At 38.1% G+C, this 25,195-nt stretch overlaps 1 protein-coding gene across 2 annotated transcripts in view; it reads right to left on the bottom strand.

Annotated features, from left to right (window-relative positions):
• The window catches only part of LOC103025121 (ephrin type-B receptor 1), a 328,663-nt gene that overhangs the window by 180,615 nt on the left and 122,853 nt on the right, over positions 1 to 25,195 (bottom strand). For both annotated transcript variants that reach the window (XM_022664950.2, XM_049477190.1), the window contains exons 3-4: positions 19,643 to 19,876; positions 14,103 to 14,550 (exon numbers count right to left, since the gene is read on the bottom strand). In XM_022664950.2, the coding sequence (XP_022520671.2) occupies positions 14,103 to 14,550; positions 19,643 to 19,876 (682 nt within the window). The remainder of the gene's footprint in view (positions 1 to 14,102; positions 14,551 to 19,642; positions 19,877 to 25,195) is intronic.

The raw sequence follows: 25,195 nt of genomic DNA, 5'->3' as shown, positions 1-25,195 counted from the left end.
TTCTGAAATCAGATCTGTTCAGGTTGACTGTCCACACTGTAATAAGATTGGATTTGTGTATTCAGAAATCTGGCCCTGTATCTCTATTGGATGCTGTGGTATCTGCATGGGTTACTGTGGTATCTTTATGGGTTGCTGTGGTATATGTATGGGTTACTGTGGTATCTTTATGGGTTACTGTAGTGTCTTTATGGGTTACTGTGGTATCTTTGTAGGTTACTGTGGTATCTGTATGTGGTTGATGTGGTATCAGTGTGGGTTGTTATAATATCTGTATGGGTTGCTGTGGTATCTGTGTGGGTTGCTGTGGTATCTGTGTGGTTTGCTGTGGTATCTGTATAGGTTGCTGTGGTATTTGTGTGGGTTGTGGTGGTATCTGTATGGTTTGTTGTGGCATCTGTTTGGGTTACTGTGGTATCTTTATGGGTTACTGTGGTATCTTTATGGGTTATTGTGGTATCTGTGTGGGTTGCTGTGATATCTCTATTGGATGCTGTGGTATCTGTATGGGTTGTTGTAGTATCTGTGCGAGTTGCTGTGGTATCTGTGTGGGTTGCTGTGGTATCTTTATGGGTTATTGTGGTGTCTGTGTGGGTTGCTGTGATATCTCTATTGGATGCTGTGGTATCTGTATGGGTTACTGTGGTATCTGTAACGGGTTGCTATGGTATCTTTATGGGTTGCTGTGGTATCTGTAAAAGGGTTGCTGTGGTATCTGTATGGGTTACTGGGGTATATGTATGGGTTGCTGTGATATCTCTATTGGATGCTGTGGTATCTGTATGGGTTACTGTGGTATCTGTAACGGGTTGCTATGGTATCTTTATGGGTTGCTGTGGTATCTGTAACGGGTTGCTGTGGTAGACTGAAAGGCAGCTGACCATGAAAACCTGACACTTTTATTCTCTCCAAAAAAATCTTCTAGATGAAAAATAAGAAAACTAAGAAATTATATTACTATATTATTATTACTATATTAAACTAAGAAATATATATATATAACAAATATTAACAAATATGTCCACTCAAGGTGCAACTTGCAAAATAACATTTAACAAAGTACTAAGTGTGCTGTGCATGTTTGATATAAATGTATGTTATACATGTATAGCATATATGTATAATTGTTTTCACCCCAGTAAATTAAAACTTGTGCACCAAATTTACATTTTTATATCAAAAACGTTATTAATAACAAATACACTGAATAGTTCTGCATTTTACAGACACTACATTTAAACCAATATACAATATTAGGTTAATATAAGGTTAATAGATGTGTAATAGCAGTTGTATTAAGGCTCGGATCACTGCAGGTAAACTCCAGCCGGAGAGAATTAATACATCAGCCTGTCAGCTAACGCTAACGAGCCGCTGATCAGCTCCCAGCATGCCCTGCTCCGAACCCAGCCGACCTGTGATGTGGAGATGGAACACCTGACCCCTTCGTGACCCCGGCTGACCCCTCACTGACAGCCGGCCGAGACCCGTCTTACCTCCACGTCCACCCGTCTGTCTCACACAGCGAGGAGCTAATTCAACACAAAACACCGCAGATATCCCATAATACCTCCTACCGATACAGAGCTGACACTGAGACGCTCAGAGATATCTCCGCTATAACACTTTACAATGAAGGGTCAATGAACAGTACTTACAGCAGTTATAAACAGTAATAAAAACTGCAGATATCCCATAATACCTCCTACAGACAAGGCGCTGACACTAAAACGCTCAGAGTTATCACCTGTATAACACTTTACAAAAAAGAAACAATGAACAGTACTTACAGCAGTAATAAGCAGTAATAAACACTGCAGATATCCCATAATACTTGCTACAGGTACAGCACTGACACTGAGACACTCAGAGATAAAAAAAGAGACAATGAACAGTACTTACGGCAGTAATAAGCAATAGTAATAAACACCGCAGATATCCCATAATACCTCCTACAGATACAGCGCTGACACTGAGACACTCAGAGATATCTCCGCTATAACACTTTACAATGAAGAGTCAATGAACAGTACTTACATAAGTTATAAACCGTAATAAACACAGCAGATATCCCATAATACCTCCTACAGATACAGCGCTGACACTGAGACGCTGAGTTATCACCTGTATAACACTTTACTATGAAGGGCCAATGAACAGTACTTACAGCAGTAATAAACAGTAATAAACACTGCAGACATCCCAGAATACCCCTTACAGATACAGCGCTGACACTGAGACACTCAGAGATATCACCTGTATAACACTTTACAAAAAAGAGGCAATGAACAGTACTTATAGCAGTTATAAACAGTAATAATCACCGCAGATATCCCATAATACCTCCTACAGATACAGCGCTGACACTGAGACGCTCAGAGATATCTCCGCTATAACACTTTACAATGAAGGGTCAATGAACAGTACTTACAGCAGTTATAAACAGTAATAAAAACTGCAGATATCCCATAATAAGTCCTACAGATACAGCGCTGACACTGAAACACTCAAAGATATTACCCGTATAACTCTTTACAAAAAATAAGACCATGAACAGTACTTACAGCAGTAATAAACAGTAATAAACACTGCAGATATCCCATAATACCTCCTACAGATACAGCGCTGACACTGAGACACTGAGTTATCACCTGTATAACACTTTACTATGAAGGGACAATGAACACTTACAGCAGTAATAAACACTAATAAACACCGCAGATATCCCATAATACCTCCTACAGACAAAGCGCTGACACTAAAACGCTCAGAGTTATCACCTGTATAACACTTTACAATGAAGGGACAATGAACAGTACTTACAGCAGTAATAAGCAGTAATAAACACCGCAGATATCCCATAATACTTGCTACAGGTACAGCACTGACACTGAGACACTCAGAGATAAAAAAGAGACAATGAACAGTACTTACGGCAGTAATAAGCAATAGTAATAAACACCGCAGATATCCCATAATACCTCCTACAGACACAGCGCTGACACTGAGACACTCAGAGACATCACCCGTATAACACTTTACAAAGAAGAGGCAATGAACAGTACTTACAGCAGTTATAAACAGTAATAAACACTGTTGTATAGTTACTAACCAATTACTAATTGACACGAGTTAAGACATTACTAAACATTACTTAATCATAACACTTAAAATGTTTTAAATAATGATTATGTAATAATGACTTATGACATTTGACATTAGTGACTTATGACATTGGCAAGTAGTGTTTATTAATGTACCACTAATGTAAAATGTTACCTGATTGCGTACTAAATTACATAATTTACACTTACAGTCCTAATTAAAAGTTTCATAACTTTTTTTTTCTTTATCTGTCTGAAAAACAAATAATAATTATAAACCAGTCTAAATTATTTAAACTAAAGCATTCCTGGCAATAACTGCGCCGTCTAAAGGTTAACAGATAAAGGTTAAAGACTCATTTGATTAGTGTGAAAACATTACAACCCAGATATCATTGCTACTGGAGAGAAAGCAAGAGAGGAAACAAAATATAAATATATATTTATTTTCTGTGTACATGGGGACCAAGCACAAAACAATAGTACCACAGTATGTACCTCTTATTTTAGCCTCAGATTGCACCAGAATAATAGATAATAATAAAATCACATTAGAGTCATATTACCAGAGGAACATTGTGCTAGATAAGTGGAAAATGTTATGGTTGTAAGGGTTTCAAAATTACTGATACAACTGGGTATCAAATTCATCACTCTAAATTTATCTGCTTTCACCCTAGGAGTGATGAGGGGAAAGAAATAGCGACATCTACTGTACCCACAACTGTGCTCTCTCGGGGCTCTGGCAGCTAATGGCAAGCTGCATGACCGGGATTCGAACCAGCAATTTCCAAATCATAGTAGCAGCACTTAAGTGAACTGGACCAATCGGAGCCCCATTCCTTTTTTATTTCTCACAGGTATAAACGATAATAATTGCACCTTGTCTAAATGCTCCCTGTGTAATTATTTGTAGAAATATTATTTATTATTTTATATGAGCTTAAAAAAGAAAAACGACATTGCTTAAGTGACCTAAAGTCAAAGTATCATTGTCTAAGGTGACTAAATTTAACAGTGGTGGACAGGAACGGGGGAAATGTAGTTCGTTACTCTCTGTGGGTTTGTATATTTTCACAATATATATTTTTTTTGCATATATTTTTTTATGACTTTTTGCTTGTTTTGGTGTTGGATGTTTCTTCGACTTCATTACAGACATCAGAACCACAGGTAAACTCCCCGTGGGTGCAGCAAAACGTGACGGACAACTACCTCTGTCTTACCAAAAACATGAGGACATCAAAAAGGGGTCGTGTGATTGGCTTCACTTTTTGTTAAGTCAAATATTATTGACATATCCTTATCCCTTTGCTTACGCCCACTGGCTTTCCAGACTGCACTAAGGCAATTCTGACCTCTGGTGTTTAAACAATGCCATTAAATGAGGTGGCATAATAAAGAGATTGAGAAACCGTCTGTTCTCACAATTCATATCTGACCATATACATCTGACCAGGCTAAATAACCACTATGATTAAACCTCACATTATGCAGGTGAAGAGCGTAGAGTTTCCCCCTGAAAGAGCAGCTTTTCCTCCAACTTGACCATCAAAGATCAGCTTAAACCATCCAATAGATCCAAAGCAATTGCCATCAGAAACTGGTAATAAGTGATATTAACCTCTGAAATTGAAATTTATCCACCACTGTTTCCTCGACAGAGGCTAGATAAGAGTGCGTTTGTGGGCGGGGCTCAGACAGGTCAATTGGTGCATTGTTTAAAGAGATGTTGGAGGTTTTGTCGAGTGTTAAATAAACAAAGAACGGTACGCAGTACAAAGACGTTCCAGGATGTGGAGAAGAGTCTGGATCAGGGTTGTCCCTCGCCGGCTCCCGCTGTGCTCTCCTCTCCACTCGTCCTAATTATTTCGGTGTGAAACAGTCTTCTGTAGCTCCTCGCTCTCCTCGCCGTTCTCTCTCCTCTGTCTAATAGCCAATTAGCTCTCCGGCGTGGCCGAGGCCGTGTTTTCCTCTGACCTGATTCGCACCGGCTGCCGGGACCGAAGCGGCTCAGCGAGACGCCGGCGCTGCTGTAAATAATGAAGCGACGGAGCGGTACAATGCGGTACAACGCGGTACGACGTGGTACGGCTCGGCACACTGGGAAATATGTGTGTGTGTACGCAGGGGGTGATGGAGGGAGTGTTCTTCACTTCAATTTATGATCGACTCCGACAATAAAACAAGACAAACAAGGGCCTCGGGTTCTTTCAGGATGTTAAGAAGATGCTTCAGGGTATCTCTGAAACATGAAAGCACCGACTCGTCCGCCTCTCCGACAGCAGCATCAGGTATCTGTGTGGAGAGAAAGACTTCAGCTTTCTTCTTTTTAAATCAAATTGGATTTAAATCTGCTGTCCGGTCTAGAGCCGTTATAGGAACGTGCCTGTTGAAGCAGCACGGTGGCTTAGCGGTTAGCATGCTCACCTCCCAGCACTGAGGTTCCTCTAGGGACTCCAGTTACCTCCCACAGTCCAAAATCATGAAAAAAGGTCAATCGGATACCTTAAATTGATCTTATGTTATTAGATCTTATGTTAATTTCTAGGTCTCCGTTTAAATGTATGCATGCCCACAAACGTTCACCTCATTTATAGTAGTTGAGTAATGTTAGGAAATATCAAATATTCCATAAAACATCCTTAATTTAATTGAGTTCAAACTAAACGTGGGTTTATTAAATTTGGACTCAGTAGTGATGATGCATTAGTGACAATTGGAAAAGAGGCGGAGTCTGACTTCACAGGTATCGATTGATTGGAGGAGGCGTGCGCTTACCATCACCCTCCTGGCATCAGGAGCACTGTAGTGATAGGAAGCTACGGTGAGTGTGTGGATTACCTGTAGTTGCAACTGTTTCTACTGTCCAGACATGGCTTTCTACTCCTGTTTGCAAATATTTGAACATGCGATGTATCTATAGTGTATCTCAGTTGAGAGTTGGATCTGATAAATGTTTTAAAACACAGTACAGATATGTTACACTACATCTGCAGACGTTACATCACTGCCGGACTGTTTACGAGTTGTTGTGCCGTTAGCTGTCAGTCGCGGCCGAGCGGAAGAGAAATGGCGAGTTGACAGGCCTGTCACAGTGCGTAAACCTCTTATCGACTGTGTGTGTGTGTGTGTGTGTGTGTGTGCAGGTTTTAGAGATCTCTAAGATCGCTGAGATCTATAATTAATTAGCCACTAAAAACAAAAAACTCTTTGTTTCTACAACCAGAGAGAGAGAGAGAGAGAGAGAAACAGAGAGAGATAAAAGTGAGAGAGAGAGCTGGTAATACATTGAAAGTCTGGGGACCTTATTTTTCTATAAGGGAGCTGTTAACTGTGCATCAAGCTGCTTTATTTAAGGAGTGTTAAGCCAGGCGGACACTGTGCGATTTTTTTAATCGGATGCGTTCTGGAGAGCTCAAACTGCACGTTTGAATCGTTTGTCGTGTATGAACAACGCCTGCGATTCATCTGCACACACTGTACGGTCCGACTGACCTGCTGCGACGGGGGAGCTTACACTGCACGTCTAAACGCAGCCCGTAGGCGGAGCTTTCTTTGCGTACAAACTCTCGCTTCAACACAACGCCTTGCAAAAGAAAGCGCTTAGCTTTGCTTATTTGTGCCCTGCTGTGCGCTGAAAGTCCACGGAAGAGACGTACATGGACTCGCAGGTGGCTGAGGCGACGTGGACTCTACGGGTTGTCCGTTTTACAGAAGGAGAGCGCATAGAAAAATGACTGCGCGTCAGGCTGCGAAAGAAACACCAGCAGCTTAAATAAAATAAAATAATTTTATTTTTTAGTCTGTTTATTGTTTATGTAAAAACTGGTTTTGCAACACTGAATATTAAACAAGCAATCGGTTATTCACACTGGATAGGGACCCTCATTTACAGTGCCGCTGAGCATTAACAGTTTAAAAGGGATTAAAAATATATATAAAAAATAGGAATAAAAACAGACATTTATTATAGACGTAAAAATTTTTTTATAAATTGACATAAAAGGTAAAAAAAATTATATCTTATGAAGATATATATTTAATGATTTGATTAATAAAAGAAGAAAAATAATTAAAAGGAATAAATAAAAAATATAAAATATAAACTCATTAAAAATTCGTTACCCAGGCTTTCTGCAGAATAATCAAAGTTTCAGTTAGTTTCAGTTTCAAATCATGAAAACAGCTCACCAAAACCTCAAACTATTCTTTATATTTGACAATATTTACTTACAGGTCCTTTGCTTGTACTTACAGGCCCTTATTTATTTTTATTCAACTGAACTGAGTTCCTGTAGCCTCGCGCTGAATTCAGCTCGCGCTGCGAAAGAGAGCGAGAGAGAGGCGCAGCGCATTTTGGCTGATTTATCTTGATTAACTATCAGTACATTTATTAGCTTTAGTAAGTTTAATAGCACTAATTTTACTACACTTCTCCGACCTTATTTATTAAAACGTTTATTTTAGAAGACAGAGGTTATTATGCGGGCAATGCCGCGCGCAATGCCACGCGCTGCGCTAAGCTGGCTTTGCGTGGCTAATATTCTGGAGCACTGGACGAGATTTTAATTAATAAATTAACATATTTATAATTTTAATAAATTTGCCCTGGCGAAAAGAAACGAATTATAAAATATAGCTTTATATTTCTGTGCATGTTTTAAGTTTTATATAATTGACGGGCAGCACCAGAGGCTGACAATGTGCTTTATTTGTCAGATATAATAGCAAAGTGAAATAAAATAAATTTATGTTTGTCAAAGATATTTTCTCTTTTAATTTTTCTTTTCAAAAACTCCAGCTATTGACTGAGAATAAGCATCTGTTGAAATTCTTAAACAGCAGAATGCCTGTGTCTGCTATATTAAGCTATAAGTCTGTGTACCGAACATAAACATAAATCCTTATAACTGACAGAAATAAATATGACTAATAATTATTTATAGTTACTGTGCAGATTTTTGGGAAAACAGGTCGTGACGTTAAGAAATCGGCCCGCAAAACAGCTCACACTGTGAGACAAGCGACCAAAATTTCTGGCATGTCAGAAATCCCTGGTCGCGTCCGACTGCTCTTTCGCAGCTCGTATGGGCAATTAATCGGACATCGCTTCCCCTCTCACACTGCACGACAAACGACGCACGATCAAGCTAAAATTCGTCCCGATCCTGAAATTCAGTCGCATCCGACCAGATCGGGCTTAAAATCGGGCTAAAATCGCACAGTGTCCGCCTGGCTTTAGTGTGTCTTTGCTATCGTAACGTCGGGAAAAGTACACCTTGCACAGCTCAAAATGCACAAAAGGCATATACTACTACTATCAGAGCGTCACTTGCTTATCATTCCCTTTAAGAGCTAGGTGTGCCCAGATTTTTATATATATATATTCAGTGTGTAACAATGCTGCAAACAGATGTAATGTTTTAAAACATTTAAACCTGGTGTTGTCACTAACTAATGTGTGTGTGTGTGTGCATATGCATAAGTCCCTAGGAGTGTCCCCATAAATGTAACGAAATCAGCTATTATTTGCCTTATGCAGATTCGGTCCTGTGTCCCGATTTTGCTTGATAATAAACTCAAACAAAGACACTTAATTCCTAAAATAAAACAATTGAGGTGGTCTTTCTGTTCCTGTATTTTAGTTAGACGTGCATGACTTTTTTGAAGTCTGTAGGACCGCAGGAAAGTGGGGTCCCTGTAAAGCAGGTGCATGACTAGCGTCCACATGAGGTAATACATGCAAGTATGTGTGTGTGTGTGTTTGCCCTCTGGTCCTGTGGTCAGCGTGGTCAGGACGCCGGCGGCTGCAGGACTCTGAGCGAACTAATCGGACTGCCGCCAGGGTCCCGCGGTGTCCGGTTCACATCTGCTGGCCAGCCGGCACCGTCGCAGGACACGGCCCCATTACTGAGCGCCCATTACTCACCGACCGGACCGGACCCGAAACAGACCACAGGGGGGCTGTAGCTGCCTGGACCTCAGAACCACACGCTGAACTGTGATGGAGATGCTGCTGCAGCTGCTGCTCATATAATGATCTTCTGAATTAGTAAAAAGACTTTTAACTGATTCTGCCTAAATATTCAATTAAATTTATTTTACATATACTCTATAAAAACATATACTGTATATATCAATTCATATTTTTTTCGTTCTTATTTTAAAAAACGTTATTTTTTTTAAATATTTTAGTTCTCTTCTTCTTGTTATTACTTTTTTTTATATAATTTTGTATTATCGCTTTTTAACGTATTTAGATTTTCCTTTATTATTATTACTATTATTATTTTTATTATTGCTTTTAATTTTTTCGTTCATTTATTTATTTGTATTTTTATTGTATTAGCTTAATTTTAACTCAGTTTTGTTGTGTTAATCTCATCTCCTTTTGATCTTAATTTCTTAGCAATTAAACCAATGCATAATGCTTGTTATTAGCTTGTGGAATAACGTATAAACACTTATATTGACATACATAACTCATTATAAAGTATGTCACTTCATAAAGACAGATTTCAGTACACCTCGTTTATAGACAAAAAAAAAGTATGTAATAGTGTTGTATTGCACTATAAGAGGTTTATAAGATATATATTTTTATATTGTGTTATAATGCATCAAAACGCACAGCTTGGATTTCTCAAATTCTAAAAAGAGACACTGAGATGTTTATCAGCTGACTTTGTTTGGTTTCTGACTTCTCCTGTGACTCCACCCTAGCCCCGCCTTGTTATTAATATATTCACATGTGTGTTATTGATTACCCAGCCCTCTTGTTATCTTGCCCAGCTGTTCCTTGTCTGTCTTGCTGTATTTATACTGCAGTTCCTGGGTTTATTATTATTATTATTATTATTATTATTATTATTATTATTATTATTATTATTATTATTATTATTTTTATGTGGTGCTCGTGTTTGTTATCTGTTTTACTTTAGTTTTAATCTTGTTTTTTTGTTTTTTTAATAGAACTTTACATGTACTTACGTCCACCCACTTAACACCCACAACAGTCGTAGTGCATTATAACATCCTTACGTATAGTGTTCTTACCAACATATATGAATGTTAAATTGTTTTAACAAGGGTCATTAACAATTAACAATACTTACAACAGTAATAAACATTATTCAATGGTTACATAATATCTAATAATAACTAATTAATAATTGTTAGTAGTTATTAACACATTATTAAACATTACTAACTTTTAATATTTAAGAATGTTGCTAACAATAGTAAATTAATACCTTAGTTAGAAACACTGTAACGATTAATAACATCTTATGAAGTTAATTAGTGTATATGACACATGTACATTCTGTCATAAGTACTGTTAATTAATGTTCCCTTCTTATTATAAAATGTCACCAGTATTAAGTGAATAACTATTACATATTTCTTTATAATTAAACAGGATGAGATTTTAATTATCACTTTTATTAACCTTTTTTTAAAATGCCGCTTATTGCCAAAACTCATTACTTCCTATTAGGCAAAGTCTCTAAATGAATAATAATAATATAAATAAATAAATGTTCACCCTTTATTGGGCTAAACTGACTTTTAATTTCTGCCAAAATGATAAAACACTGATTAATTGCTTTGTGGCTGTTTTTGTGGAGAAAAACGTGGCTTGATTTTATGAAAAAAAAGGAACAAATGCAGAAAAATAACAAGAAAACGAAACAAAATGACTGAAATAAATAAATAGAGAAAGAACAGATGCACCGATTGTAATAGATTCTATCTTTTAATCTGGAAGATGGACGATTTCATTTTTTTTTTTTTACACCAGATGTGATCACATGATCACTCTGGCACACTGCCAGCCAGACCCTCTTATTAGGCAAAGTCCCAAAATTAATCATTATAAATAAATAGCACCGTTCACCGCTTTTTAGGCTCAACTGACATTTAATTTCTGCCAAGAAAATAAAATCTATCAGTAAATAAAGCTGCTGAGTGTAAACTCTTTATTTGGAGCAGAAATTGGCTGGTTTTTAATGGGTGCCATTCTAAAAATACAAACGTATTAGGGGTGGGTGATATGGCACCATATTTTAGGGTATATTTCATCATTTTTTTTTTAAATCATTTTTACTTTTAACTTGTATCACTTATAGAAGAAAGTGAGAATAGAGTATTTTTTTGCATGTTTGCCACTCTTTAAGGTCTCATTCCGTCTTTTTTCATTCGTTTTAAAATGTCTAGTTGTGTCTCTCGTGTGAAAAAATGCAATCTGAGCTGGTTTTAGTGAAAGAAAAAAAAAAAAGGGACCTGGTATAACACTGCTTTAGTCCGGTGGAAAAGTGTGTGAAAAATAACATTTTAAAATAAAGTAAATAAAGAAGTTTTTTTTACACTAATAACAGTCTTTACAATGTTCATATGTTACATCAAATCCATCGGAGATCCTATTTAAACCTATAGTTACACAAAGAGGTGGGTAGAGTCCAGATCCAGAAAGAAAAAATCCACCCGGGCTGAGTTTTGTTGGTGAATTTTAACTTTTATCTAGTGTAAACAGAACTTTTCTAAACATCTAAACACCTACCTATCTCAATTGTACTTGGCTGGTGGTGTTTTTCCTCCATAGACTAATTCTAACCATTTGTTTCTTAGCTCTGAATTACTGGGTAAAGTATATAAACACTGACGTGTTATTCGCACAAATAACACAGGAACGAACTGCATGCTGTTAGCTCCTAGCGCTGTTAGTTATCTCCTATCTTCAGCTCTGCTTAGTAAGATCTGAGGTGTAACAGTATAAAGGAATGATGAATCACTATTTAGTACACGGATGGCAACTGTAGGTCTTTATATTTATTTGTGACAACTGCTTCTTAATGGTTTATAACCTAATTAATAACCAATAATGAACTCTTTATGAACCTTTTATAAAGGAGCCTAATTTTAAAGTGGTACCCAAAGTGCAAAATTATACATATAACTGTATACAAACCAATCAGAAAGGCAGCTGCAGCCTGCGGTATATTAGCCAATCAAACGCCTTTATGCAGCCTGCAGATCAAAGCAATGCTAATTAACAGAGACTCACCATGCAAAACATCATTAATCCGCCAGCAGCATGGAGCCCGGCACTGCTTCATCACACACTTATACACACACACACACACACACACACACATAGATTAAATAGCTTCTGGCTATGCTCAAAATAAACACACACCCACTATATATATATAGATATGATTAGAAACTAAAAGTTTAAAATGGTTAAAATGGTAAAATTGTGAAATAATAAACCAATCAGAGTGTCTCTTTAATTAAGAGCTCATCATTCTCTTTAAGAGTAGATCGGGTGAGCTCTGACTTTGGTTCTTTGGTGGATTGCTATTGTAACGGTGCAGCTACCTGGACGTGTTCAACAAACTCTTCTCAGCAGAGGAAACTGAGCTGCTGGTTGACGCTGTGAAGGAGCTCCAGCAGCTCATTTACGGGAACAGCAATGTTATTTTATTTACTATTCTGTTTATTGTTGATGTAAAAGTTGGTATTTGCGCTCTGCATGGCTAAGATAGCGATGAACATCTGACTGTTGGCGTCTGTCTAGGTTTTAATCAGTCTGTGGAGCTCCTGTGTTTTCTGTTACCAAGATAAACAAGATAAAACTCCAGAAATGTACCTGAACACATCTCATTTCCAGAACACCACGCCCATCAGTGTAGATATATTCAGAAGATCTGCTGCTGTTTAAACCAGGCAGGAGGAAGGAGATGAGGACTGGGTACGGAGGGGGCGGGGCGTACAGGTTTCCAGACTTTTCAGCTTTTCAATGTCAGCTTCTGCTTCTTCAAGGACTACTGTTATATTTTACTGTTTCCTGTTTTATCACAGTATTGATCGCATCAGATACCTGTCAATCAGCCTTATCAGTTCTGAGCAGGCCCGGTTCAGTCAGCCGGAGCCGACCCGAGGACCCGGAGACTCAGAATAAGATCAGATATATATCATCACACAACCTGCAGAGACACAACAGCACTGAGAGCGAGAGACACTGAGAGAGAAAAAGTGAAAAAAACTAAAAAAGAAATTGTTTAATTTTTAATCACAGTTTTAATTTCATGCATCTTGGCACCATGTTCTCCTCCACCAGTCTTACACACTGCTTTTGGATAACTTTATGCTGCTTTACTCCTGGTGTGAAAATATTGAGATCGAGGGGAAAGGAGGGGAAGAAGGAAATGAGGTTAGGAAGTAGAAGTGGGTTAGTTAGAGGTGTTAGGAGAGTAGTTGAAGATCGCTACTGTAGCATTAGCACGATGGTACCTAGGCTTATTCTACAACGCTAATGTAGCATTAGCATTCAAGGAACAAACCTTGTGCCACATGAATACAGAGGTGTTAGCACGCTGGCTAATAGCCTCAGCATCAATTCTTAAAGTCTCAAACTCAGATATAAACTCTTGTAGACTGAATTTAACCTACTGTATAAGTGAAGTAGAGGAAGGTAAACCTTGGTAAAAACCCCACCATCATGAGAAACTCCCATTTTTTACTTCTTGTTGGAACAAAATAAAACACCGAGCAACAAAAACAACAGCATTACTTTAACGGATTAAACTACAGATATGGTATATAGCAAAAGAAAAAGAGAAATAGAGATAGAGACAGACAGTACGAGCGCCTAACCCTGCGTTCACACTGGAAAGCGACAGGCCACCATTCATTTCCTACAGTTGAGAGAGAGCTAAACTTCTCAGCACAGGCTTAGGGTAGCAGTAGGGAGCATCAGTGCTACAGCTACACTTTCCGGGTTACGTTCATTGGTTCCACAAGTCTCCTACAGACTTGCGTACCGAGCGTGACCCCCCGTACCATGACGGTTTGTAAAGAATACATATACCGCTACACCCCTACTGCACACTGATGGGTACCGAACAGGAAAAAGATAATCTTCTCTCCAAACATTAAGAACCGATAAATAAAGCCGATAGCAGCATTAGCATGTTAATCCCAGACTCTTACCTCTGCATATGTTCCCGTTATCCGGTTCGAATCCGGCCTTGCAGGTGCAGCTGCCGATGGGTACCATCCATTCGCCGTCTCCGTTACAGTACAGCTTTATGGGGACGTCCACCTCCTCCGAGTTGGGGATGCACATGCCCCGAGCGATGACCAGCGAGGTGCTCTCCGCCCCCGTCATGGTCTCGGGGAACACGGCGAAGTTCTGCACCACGCTGGGGCACTTCTTATAGAACACCCTGACGGACAGCAGCGACATACAGGCGCCGTAATCCTGAAACGCCAGGTAGAATCCGTTCTTAGAGAGCGGCCCGAAGCTGCGCACCTCCGTGTTCACCTTCATCAGCCGTCCGCCGAAGTCCACCTGAGAGAAGCTCTCGTCCGCCGCGATGGTGTCCACCTTCAGGTACGGAGCCTCCATCCAAAACGCCGTGCCCTTTGTGGCGATGACCTGCTCGGAGAACAGAGGAACAAGAACACAAGATTACATTTAATTTACCAAATAAAATGTAAAAATCTGGAATATAATCAAGAGGAAGATGGATAATCACGAGCCATCAAACCAAGCGTAAATATACTCTTAATATATATAGGTATATATAATATATTTATTACAGAAAATAAACTACAAACACTAAACATTACCTAACATTAAAGTAGAGGGCCGTAGGGTGGGGGGAATGACTACACACTGACGTTATCAAGGGGAAATATACTTTAAGTATAACCCGTGTATACTCGTACCTGGTCGCTCTCGTAGTAGTAGAGGTTTTTATTAATATTTATTACAGAAAATAAACTACAAACACTAAACATTACCTAACATTAAAGTGAATGAGAGGACAGTAGGCTGGGGGGAATGACTACACACTGACGTTATCAGGGGAAATATACTTTAAATATAACCTGTGTATACCCGTACCTGGTCGCTCTCGTAATATGAGAGGTTTTTATTGATATTATTTTCAGCGATAGGGGAAATATACTGTAAATATATAGCCGTTCCTGGTCGCTCTCATAGTAGTAGAGGTTTTTATTGATATTTATTTCAGAAATAGGGGAAATATACTCTTAATATATATAGGTATATATAATATATTTATTACAGAAAATAAACTACAAACACTAAACATTACCTAACATTAAAGGAGAGGGCCGTAGGGTGGGGGGAATGACTACACACTGACATTATCAAGGGGAAATATACTTTAAATGTAACCCGTGTATACTCGTACCTGGTCGCTCTCGTAGTAGTAGAGGTTTTTATTAATATTTATTACAGAAAATAAACTACAAACACTAAACATTACCTAACATTAAAGTGAATGAGAGGACAGTAGGCTGGGGTGAATGACTACACACTGACGTTATCAGGGGAAATATACTTTAAATATAACCTGTGTATACCCGTACCTGGTCGCTCTCGTAATATGAGAGGTTTTTATTGATATTATTTTCAGCGATAGGGGAAATATACTGTAAATATATAGCCGTTCCTGGTCGCTCTCATAGTAGTAGAGGTTTTTATTGATATTTATTTCAGAAATAGGGGAAATATACTCTAAATATATTTAGGTATATATAATATATTTATTACAGAAAATAAACTACAGACACTAAACATTACCTAACATTAAAGTGAATGAGAGGACATGGGGGAATGACTACACACTGATGTTATTAGGGGAAATATACTCTAAATATAACCCATGTATACCCGTACCCTGTCACTCTCATATTAGTATAGATTTTATTAATATTTATCACAGAAAATAAACTACAAACACTAAACATTACCTAACATTAAAGTAGAGGGCCGTAGGGTGGGGGGAATGACTACACACTGACGTTATCAAGGGGAAATATACTTTAAATATAACCTGTGTATACCCGTACCTGGTCGCTCTCGTAATATGAGAGGTTTTTATTGATATTATTTTCAGCGATAGGGGAAATATACTGTAAATATATAGCCGTACCTGGTCGCTCTCATAGTAGTAGAGGTTTTTATTGATATTTATTTCAGAAATAGGGGAAATATACTCTAAATATATTTAGGTATATATAATATATTTATTACAGAAAATAAACTACAGACACTAAACATTACCTAACATTAAAGTGAATGAGAGGACATGGGGGAATGACTACACACTGATGTTATTAGGGGAAATATACTCTAAATATAACCCATGTATACCCGTACCCTGTCACTCTCATATTAGTATAGATTTTATTAATATTTATCACAGAAAATAAACTACAAACACTAAACATTACCTAACATTAAAGTAGAGGGCCGTTGGGTGGGGGGAATGACTACACACTGACGTTATCAAGGGAAAATATACTTTAAATATAACCCGTGTATACTCGTACCTGGTCGCTCTCGTAATATGAGAGGTTTTTATTGATATTAATTTCAGGAATAGGGGAAATATAGTGTAAATATATAGCCGTTCCTAGTCGCTCTCATAGTAGTAGAGGTTTTTATTGATATTTATTTCAGAAATAGGGGAAATATACTCTAAATATATTTAGGTATATATAATATATTTATTACAGAAAATAAACTACAGACACTAAACATTACCTAACATTAAAGTGAATGAGAGGACATGGGGGAATGACTACACACTGATGTTATTAGGGGAAATATACTCTAAATATAACCCATGTATACCCGTACCCTGTCACTCTCGTATTAGTATAGATTTTATTAATATTTATCACAGAAAATAAACTACAAACACTAAACATTACCTAACATTAAAGAAGAGGGCCGTAGGGTGGGGGGAATGACTACACACTGACGTTATCAAGGGAAAATATACTTTAAATATAACCCGTGTATACTCGTACCTAGTCGCTCTCGTAATATGAGAGGTTTTTATTGATATTAATTTCAGGAATAGGGGAAATATAGTGTAAATATATAGCCGTTCCTGGTCGCTCTCATAGTAGTAGAGGTTTTTACTGATATTTATTTCAGAAATAGGGGAAATATACTCTAAATATATTTAGGTATATATAATATATTTATTACAGAAAATAAACTACAGACACTAAACATTACCTAACATTAAAGTAAATGAGAGGACATGGGGGAATGACTGCACACTGATGTTATTAGGGGAAATATACTCTAAACATAACCCATGTATACCCGTACCCTGTCACTCTCGTATTAGTATAGATTTTATTAATATTTATCACAGAAAATAAACTACAAACACTAAACATTACCTAACATTAAAGTAGAGGGCCGTATTGTGGGGGGAATGACTACACACTGACGTTATCAAGGGAAAATATACTTTAAATATAACCCGTGTATACTCGTACCTGGTCGCTCTCGTAATATGAGAGGTTTTTATTGATATTAATTTCAGGAATAGGGGAAATATAGTGTAAATATATAGCCGTTCCTGGTCGCTCTCATAGTAGTAGAGGTTTTTATTGATATTTATTTCAGAAATAGGGGAAATATACTCTAAATATATTTAGGTATATATAATATATTTATTACAGAAAATAAACTACAGACACTAAACATTACCTAACATTAAAGTAAATGAGAGGACATGGGGGAATGACTGCACACTGATGTTATTAGGGGAAATATACTCTAAACATAACCCATGTATACCCGTACCCTGTCACTCTCATATTAGTATAGATTTTATTAATATTTATCACAGAAAATAAACTACAAACACTAAACATTACCTAACATTAAAGTAGAGGGCCGTAGGGTGGGGGGAATGACTACACACTAACGTTATCAAGGGAAAATATACTTTAAATATAACCCGTGTATGACCCGTACCTTGTCGCTCTCGTAATATGAGAGGTTTTAATTGATATTAATTTCAGGAATAGGGGAAATATAGTGTAAATATATAGCCGTTCCTGGTCGCTCTCATAGTAGTAGAGGTTTTTATTGATATTTATTATAGGAATAGGGGAAATATTCTCTAAATATAACCCGTGTATACTCGTACCTGGTCACTCTCGTAGTAAAAGAGTTTTTTTTATTAATATTTATTTTAGGAATAGGGGAAATATACTGTAAATATAACCCGTGTATATACCCGTACCTGGTCGCTCTCGTAGTAGTAGAGGTATTTATTGATATTTATTTCAGGAATAGGGGAAATATACTGTAAATATATATACTCGTACCTGGTCGCTCTCATAGTAGTAGAGGTTTTTGTTTATATTTATTTCAGGAATAGGGGAAATATAGTGTAAATATATAAACTCAAACCTGGTCGCTCTCGTAGTAGTTGAGGTCTTATTGATATTTATTTCAGGAAAAGGGGAAATATACTGTAAATATATAAACCCGTACCTGGTCACTCTCGTAGTAGTAGAGGTTTTTATTAATAGATATTTCAGGAATAGGAGAAATATACTGTAAATATATATACTCGTACCTGGTCGCTCTCATAGTAGTAGAGGTTTTTGTTTATATTTATTTCAGGAATAGGGGAAATATACTGTAAATATATATACTCGTACCTGGTTGCTCTCGTAGTAGTAGAGGTTTTTATTGATATTTATTTCAGGAATAGGGGAAATATACTGTAATTATATACCCGTACCTTTTCACTCTCGTAGTCGTCGAGGTTTTTGTTGATATTTTAGGAATAGGGGAAATATACTTTAAATATATATACTTGTACTTGGTCGCTCTCATAGTAGTAGAGGTTTTTATTAATAGATATTTCAGGAATAGGGGAAATATACTGTAAATATATATACTCGTACCTGGTCGCTCTCGTAGTAGTAGAGGTTTTTATTGATATTTATTTCAGGAAAAGGGGAAATATACTTTAAATATATATACTTGTACCTGGTCGCTTTCGTAGTAGTAGAGGTTTTTGTTTATATTTATTTCAGGAATAGGGGAAATATAGTGTAAATATATAAACTCAAACCTGGTCGCTCTCGTAGTAGTAGAGGTCTTATTGATATTTATTTCAGGAAAAGGGGAAATATACTGTAAATATATATATACTTGTACCTGGTCGCTTTCATAGTAGTAGAGGTTTTTATTAATAGATATTTCAGGAATAGGGGAAATATACTGTAAATATATATACTCGTACCTGGTCGCTCTCGTAGTAGTAGAGGTATTTATTGATATTTATTTCAGGAATAGGGGAAATATACTGTAAATATATATATACTCGTACCTGGTCGCTTTCATAGTAGTAGAGGTTTTTGTTTATATTTATTTCAGGAATAGGGGAAATATAGTGTAAATATATAAACTCAAACCTGGTCGCTCTCGTAGTAGTAGAGGTCTTATTGATATTTATTTCAGGAAAAGGGCAAATATACTGTAAATATATATATACTTGTACCTGGTCGCTCTCGTAGTAGTAGAGGTTTTTGTTGATATTTATTTCAGGAATAGGGGAAATATAGTGTAAATATATAAACTCAAACCTGGTCGCTCTCGTAGTAGTAGAGGTCTTATTGATATTTATTTCAGGAAAAGGGGAAATATACTGTAAATATATATATACTTGTACCTGGTCGCTCTCGTAGTAGTAGAGGTTGAAGGTCTCTTTGCAGGACCCCGGGACTCGCGGGATGCTGCTGCAGTCGCGCACCGTAAAGCGCATTTCTACGTAAACCCGCTGCGCCGCTCGGCGCTGGATGAAGGTGGTCAGGAGCCAGTTGTTCTGGCTCGACTCGAAGACGTTGCACACCTGGTAGGTGCGGATCGTGTTCAGGTTCTCGTCGTAGCCGCTCACCTCCTCCCACTGGAGAGGAAACAAAACACAGAGAAAAACAGAGATTCAGAAGAGTTCAGTAAAGATACCATCATCTCAGGACTTCACGTTATCCCTGCTGACTCTAAAGACTCCATTTCCCACAAACCTGTTCACCTACAAACCGGTCCAACAAGATTGCATGTTTCTGGTCACCTGACTTCTGGATTCGTCCCTTCCGTTAGTCAGTTAGCCTGTCTGTATAAATACTGTAGGCTGTATGTTAGTCCAGCATTATTGCGAAGTATTGCCAACTTAACATGCAGTCCCTTATTTTCGACCGCCCCCTATTATTGGCCAGTTCCTATTGCAGCATCATGGCATTGATAACATTTCTCGGCGGTGGGGCGACGCTGACAGTCTGACGTTAAGTGTAGTTTAAGGGTTATAACTTTATCAGCTTTAGGCAGAAGTAAAAGTACCTTTACTTTGCTAAAATTCTACTCAGGTAAAAGTAAAAGTACCCATCTAAAAATCTACTCGAGTAAAAGTAAAAAAGTACTCGATTTAAAATATACTTTGAGTAAAAGTTACATAGTTACTTTTAATTATTTGATGTAAAAAAAGTACAACAAATCCTAAATTAAATAGTTTTTAATGAACTATTATTCAAGGATTCAAGGATTCAAGGAGATTTTATTGTCATATGACAATAAAATCTCCTTGAATCCTTGAATCCTTGAAGTCCACATAATAATTTGGATCTTTCAGGCAGTATTTGTTCAGACCCCCCCCCCCCCCACAAAACAAGTGTTATAGGTTTCTATGACCCTTTTTTTTTTCTTTACTATTAAAAAGTTACGATCATATAGGTGACTATAAACTGTTCATTTATAGTTGTACAATTTTTTTAATTCAGACAATTGTTTTTTTTTTTTCCCCCCAGCATTTTTTTTACTGGGAGTAATCGGGAGTTTTCCAATGTAGCAAAGTAAATTACTCGTGTTAAAATGTACTTGGGTTAAGTTAAAATGACCTGTTTCACAAACGACTTAAAAAATTACAAATTACTCATGAAATCTACTCAATTACAGTAACTTGAGTAAATGTAATTCATTCCTTTCCACCTCTGAGTAATAATCTACAATATAGGAAATTACATTTTTTAAAAAATTAAGTTTTTGCTTTAACTGATATTCTTTCAGCTTTTTTTCTTGATTTTTCGACTGCGGTTATTATTAGGAATATTGTTATCTGCAGTTATTATCAGAGCGTTGTGAAATACGCCTGAAGCGAACCTGATATCTTTATAAAAGCAGCTCTAATGTGCTTTAAGTGCTTGTTCACTTACTTACTACTTACTCTCCATCCGCCGCTCGCTCTCTCTCTCTCTCTCTCTCTCTCTTTTGCAGTAATAACTTTAAGGAGGATTCATGTTTTACTGTAATGTAACGCTGCCCTGACAGCACTTACACTTTTACTCTTAATACCGAGCGAGGGGCTGCTGGGAATAGAGTGATTAATGTCTTCACACCTCGACTACATGTGCTTCAAAATACAGGAGAAATATAGTTTATCTATACTTTACTGCAGTCGTTTTTATTTTACATTTTCTCGCAATTATCTGAACTTTCTACTTCTTACGTTTTAATAAAAATAGCCTTGTTACGCCTATTTACTCATTTCAGCTTGTTTTTGTTTTATTTTAAGCTTCTTATCAATCAATAAAACCCCTATCCAGATAAATCTCTCCATCCAGATAAAGTACAAAAAAAATCTGATTGTGATTGGATGTAGAGAAATATAAACATATGCAACCATTCCAGAGACTCAAGAGAACTTTTTACTGTATGTAAAATACATTCATTTTCATATATGGGCATAAATATGCAGCTGAAACATTAGGGAGGAGCCTAGTGCAAAATGCCCAATTATATTAATCAACATTAACATTTGAATACTTTAATACTTAAAGTAATACTTAAAGTAGTTTCGAATCCAGTACTTTCTTTTAAGAAACACTTTTACTTAAAGAGAGGAAAAGCACCGTGTCTACGTTAAACCATAAATTACAGTAGCATTCATGGCCCCGCCCACCTCGGCTCGGGATCGCCCACAGGCAGAGCAGAGCTGAAGCCGGGCGGCGACGCCGTCTCGTCAGATAGGAGATAACTAACAGCGCTAGGAGCTAACAGCATGCAGTTCATTCCTGTGTTATTTGTGCGAATGACACATCAGTGTTTATATACTTTACCCAGTAATTCAGAGCTAAGAAACAAATGGTTAACTAACGAATTAGTCTATGGAGGAAAAAACACCACCGGCCAAGTACAATTCAGATAGGTAGGTGTTTAGATGTTTCGAACAGTTCTAGTTAAAACACTAGTTAAAAGTGAAAGTAAAAAGTAAAAATCCACTTTCTGGATCTGGACTCTGGACCCACCTCTGTGTGTGAGTAACTATAGGTTTAAATAGGATCTCCGGTGGATTTGGAGTTTTACTCTGAGAGACTCTAAGACTTTAAGGTCAGTGGCTGAACTGTACTTATCAGGTTGAGCATTATTGCACATGTTATAAAGTAACATATGAACATCGCAAAGACTGTTATTAGTGTATAAATGTCTTTTATTTATTTTTTTTTTCACTAAAACCAGCTCACTGAGTATGTATTACACTATTTTCACTATCGTCTATAAGTGATACAAGGATAAGTGTGGTTTCAGGAGCTGTTCCAAGGCTTCCAGCTCAGTGCAGACGCTCTTCACACAAACACACTCCAGCCTTTTCTTTACAACATGCTTTTATTTCTTCTCAAGTGCCCGAGAGCCGAACACACAAACACACGAACACCGAAACACACTGCTGGCAGTATTTATGCAGCACCGCACCGAGCTTCCTGTGCACTAAACCGTACAACACACCGTATAACACGATCCAGCACCGGGCGAGAGAAATCAGGAGCTATCAAAATGAAATGAAAAAGCCGAGAGGTCAGGAGAGCACGGCGGGAATGGCCGTCTATAGAGCCGTAATGTTTAAACAGCTCCATTTGCACGTACGTGCAGAACCGGCGGAGATACGAGGTGTCGGACGTTAGCTCTGGTTGGCGGCGTACCTGTAGAGCAGCACATTAACACCGCAGTGACAACGCCAACCACACACAAAGACCTGCCTCTCTCTCAGCTAACCAATAAATAACACACCACGCTACAGCACGGCCTGCGGGAACCTCCGGCACCGGCATATATACCAACATATATACAGGGGTTGGACGATAAAACAGGAAACAGGAGAGTTGAGGTGCACATTTGAGGAATTCTGCTGTGATTTGATCAGCCGTGGTTTTATGTTTTTTATTGGATACAATCCGGGTTAGCACCCGAACATCCCTTTCAGACAGCTTCCTCTTACAGCGTCCACAGTTAATCCTGTTGGATGTGGTCGGTCCTGCTTGGTGGTATCTCGCTGACATTACCCTGGATACCGTGGCTCTTGATGCATCACAAAGACTCGCTGTCTTGGTCACAGATGCTCCAGCAAGACGTGCACCAACAATCTGTCCTCTTTTGAACTCTGGTATGTCTCCCATAATGTTATAGTGTGCATTGCAATATTTAGAGCAGAACTGTGCTCTTACCCTGCTAATTGAACCTTCACACTCTGCTCTTACTGGTGCAATGTGCAATTAATGAAGTGTGACCTCAGAATATTAAATTTATCCACTAATTTCATGAATAAAGCAATTCTTTTCGGCTTTTTGAACCTAGTTTGAGTTTTGAACCTTGCAGTGCATGTAGAGAGGAGTACTTGCAGGATGGTTCGTCTAAAGATATCCATGTTTACTATATCACAGTTAGTTTTGACCCTGCAGTGTGATTGGCTGAAAGGCGTTCTATGAGTAACGTTATCAGCCGGTAATGCACTGTAACCGAAGCTCTCCATGTACAGTATTACTCCGCCACATACAGGTAACCTAGCAACGATGCAGCAGCGCTTACAAACCAAACAGTGCAGCTACAAACAAACAGGGCAGCAATGGAACTATTTTAACTGGTGGAGTTTTTATAACCAATCAGATCCTATTTTCTCCTCCTCTTTAACTCTTTAAAATCTTTCAATAAACAGTGATAATAATGGAACTGTGGTATAATCACAATAATACACTCGAGATTCTATAATGTGCTATAACGTGTATTACACAGCTATTAAACATTATAGCACTCCCTCTCATGTGCAGATATTTGGGCGTATAGTATATAGTTATAGCTGTATATAAATAAACGCAGATCTACAGTACGTCCACACTTCCTGTCCCGGTTTCAGTGAGCTATAGGCTGAAAAGCTCTCTGACCACTGTGTCCTCCCAGAGAGACATCGCCACCAGGTCACATCAGGGACATGTCTGAGACGGGAAAAGTGTGTGTGAATGGAAGTGCGACACCAGGCCAGCCGCTGCAAAGCCCCATGGGTAATCACCGGGTCCTTTTAACAGAACTGGGACTGGAAGATTTCCTGGGCTGAGAGAGGACGGGGACGTCTCTGTTCCCTCTGGAGAGACACGAACTACAAACCCGGCAAATCAATCTGACTTTGACAGAACCAGAATACAGGGAGATAAATCAGTATATACATATATATATATATGGATTAACTCATGTTTATTTCATGTTGATTCAGCGTGTAAATATTTAGCGTGCAGTGAGGAAGTGAGGAAGATAATCAGACTGGATCTAATCAGCACTGATAGAATCTGCTGGGGAAGCAAAGCACTGTGGGTAAAACTGTGGCGTCTGCACAAACTGTGTACAATCAACTGATTCAGCGCAAGAACCTGACTGATGAAGCGGCGAGTAAACACCAGAGATTTACCATCAGACGCATCACAGATCAACAAGTCAATACGCCAGACCAACAGACACACGCCTAATCACAATCAATTCACCTGAATCTAGTCCCTACACCCAGCCCAACACCAAACCAACAAATCAATACGCCAGACCAACAGACACATGCCTAATCACAAACATTTAAACTTAATCTAGTCCCTACACCCAACACCAACCCAACACTGGACCAACACCAGCTAAACACCAGCCCATCACCACACCAACACCAGCCCAACACCAGCACAATACCAACCCAACGAATCAATACGCCAGACCAACAAACCAACAGATCCACGCCTAATCACACATCAATCCACCTTAATCAAGTCCCTACACCCAGCACAATACCAACCCAACACCAGCACAATACCAACCCAACGTCAGCCCAACACCAGCCCAACACCAGCTCAACACCGGCTCAACACCGGCCCAACACCAGCCCAGCACCAGCCCAACAAATCAATACGCCAACAAACACATACAG

Source organism: Astyanax mexicanus, chromosome 4 (genome assembly GCF_023375975.1).
Source record: "Astyanax mexicanus isolate ESR-SI-001 chromosome 4, AstMex3_surface, whole genome shotgun sequence".
In the NCBI taxonomy this organism is placed as follows: Eukaryota; Metazoa; Chordata; class Actinopteri; order Characiformes; family Acestrorhamphidae; genus Astyanax; species Astyanax mexicanus.
Note: the sequence above shows the minus strand (reverse complement) of the source record. Positions and strands in the feature narration are given on the sequence as shown.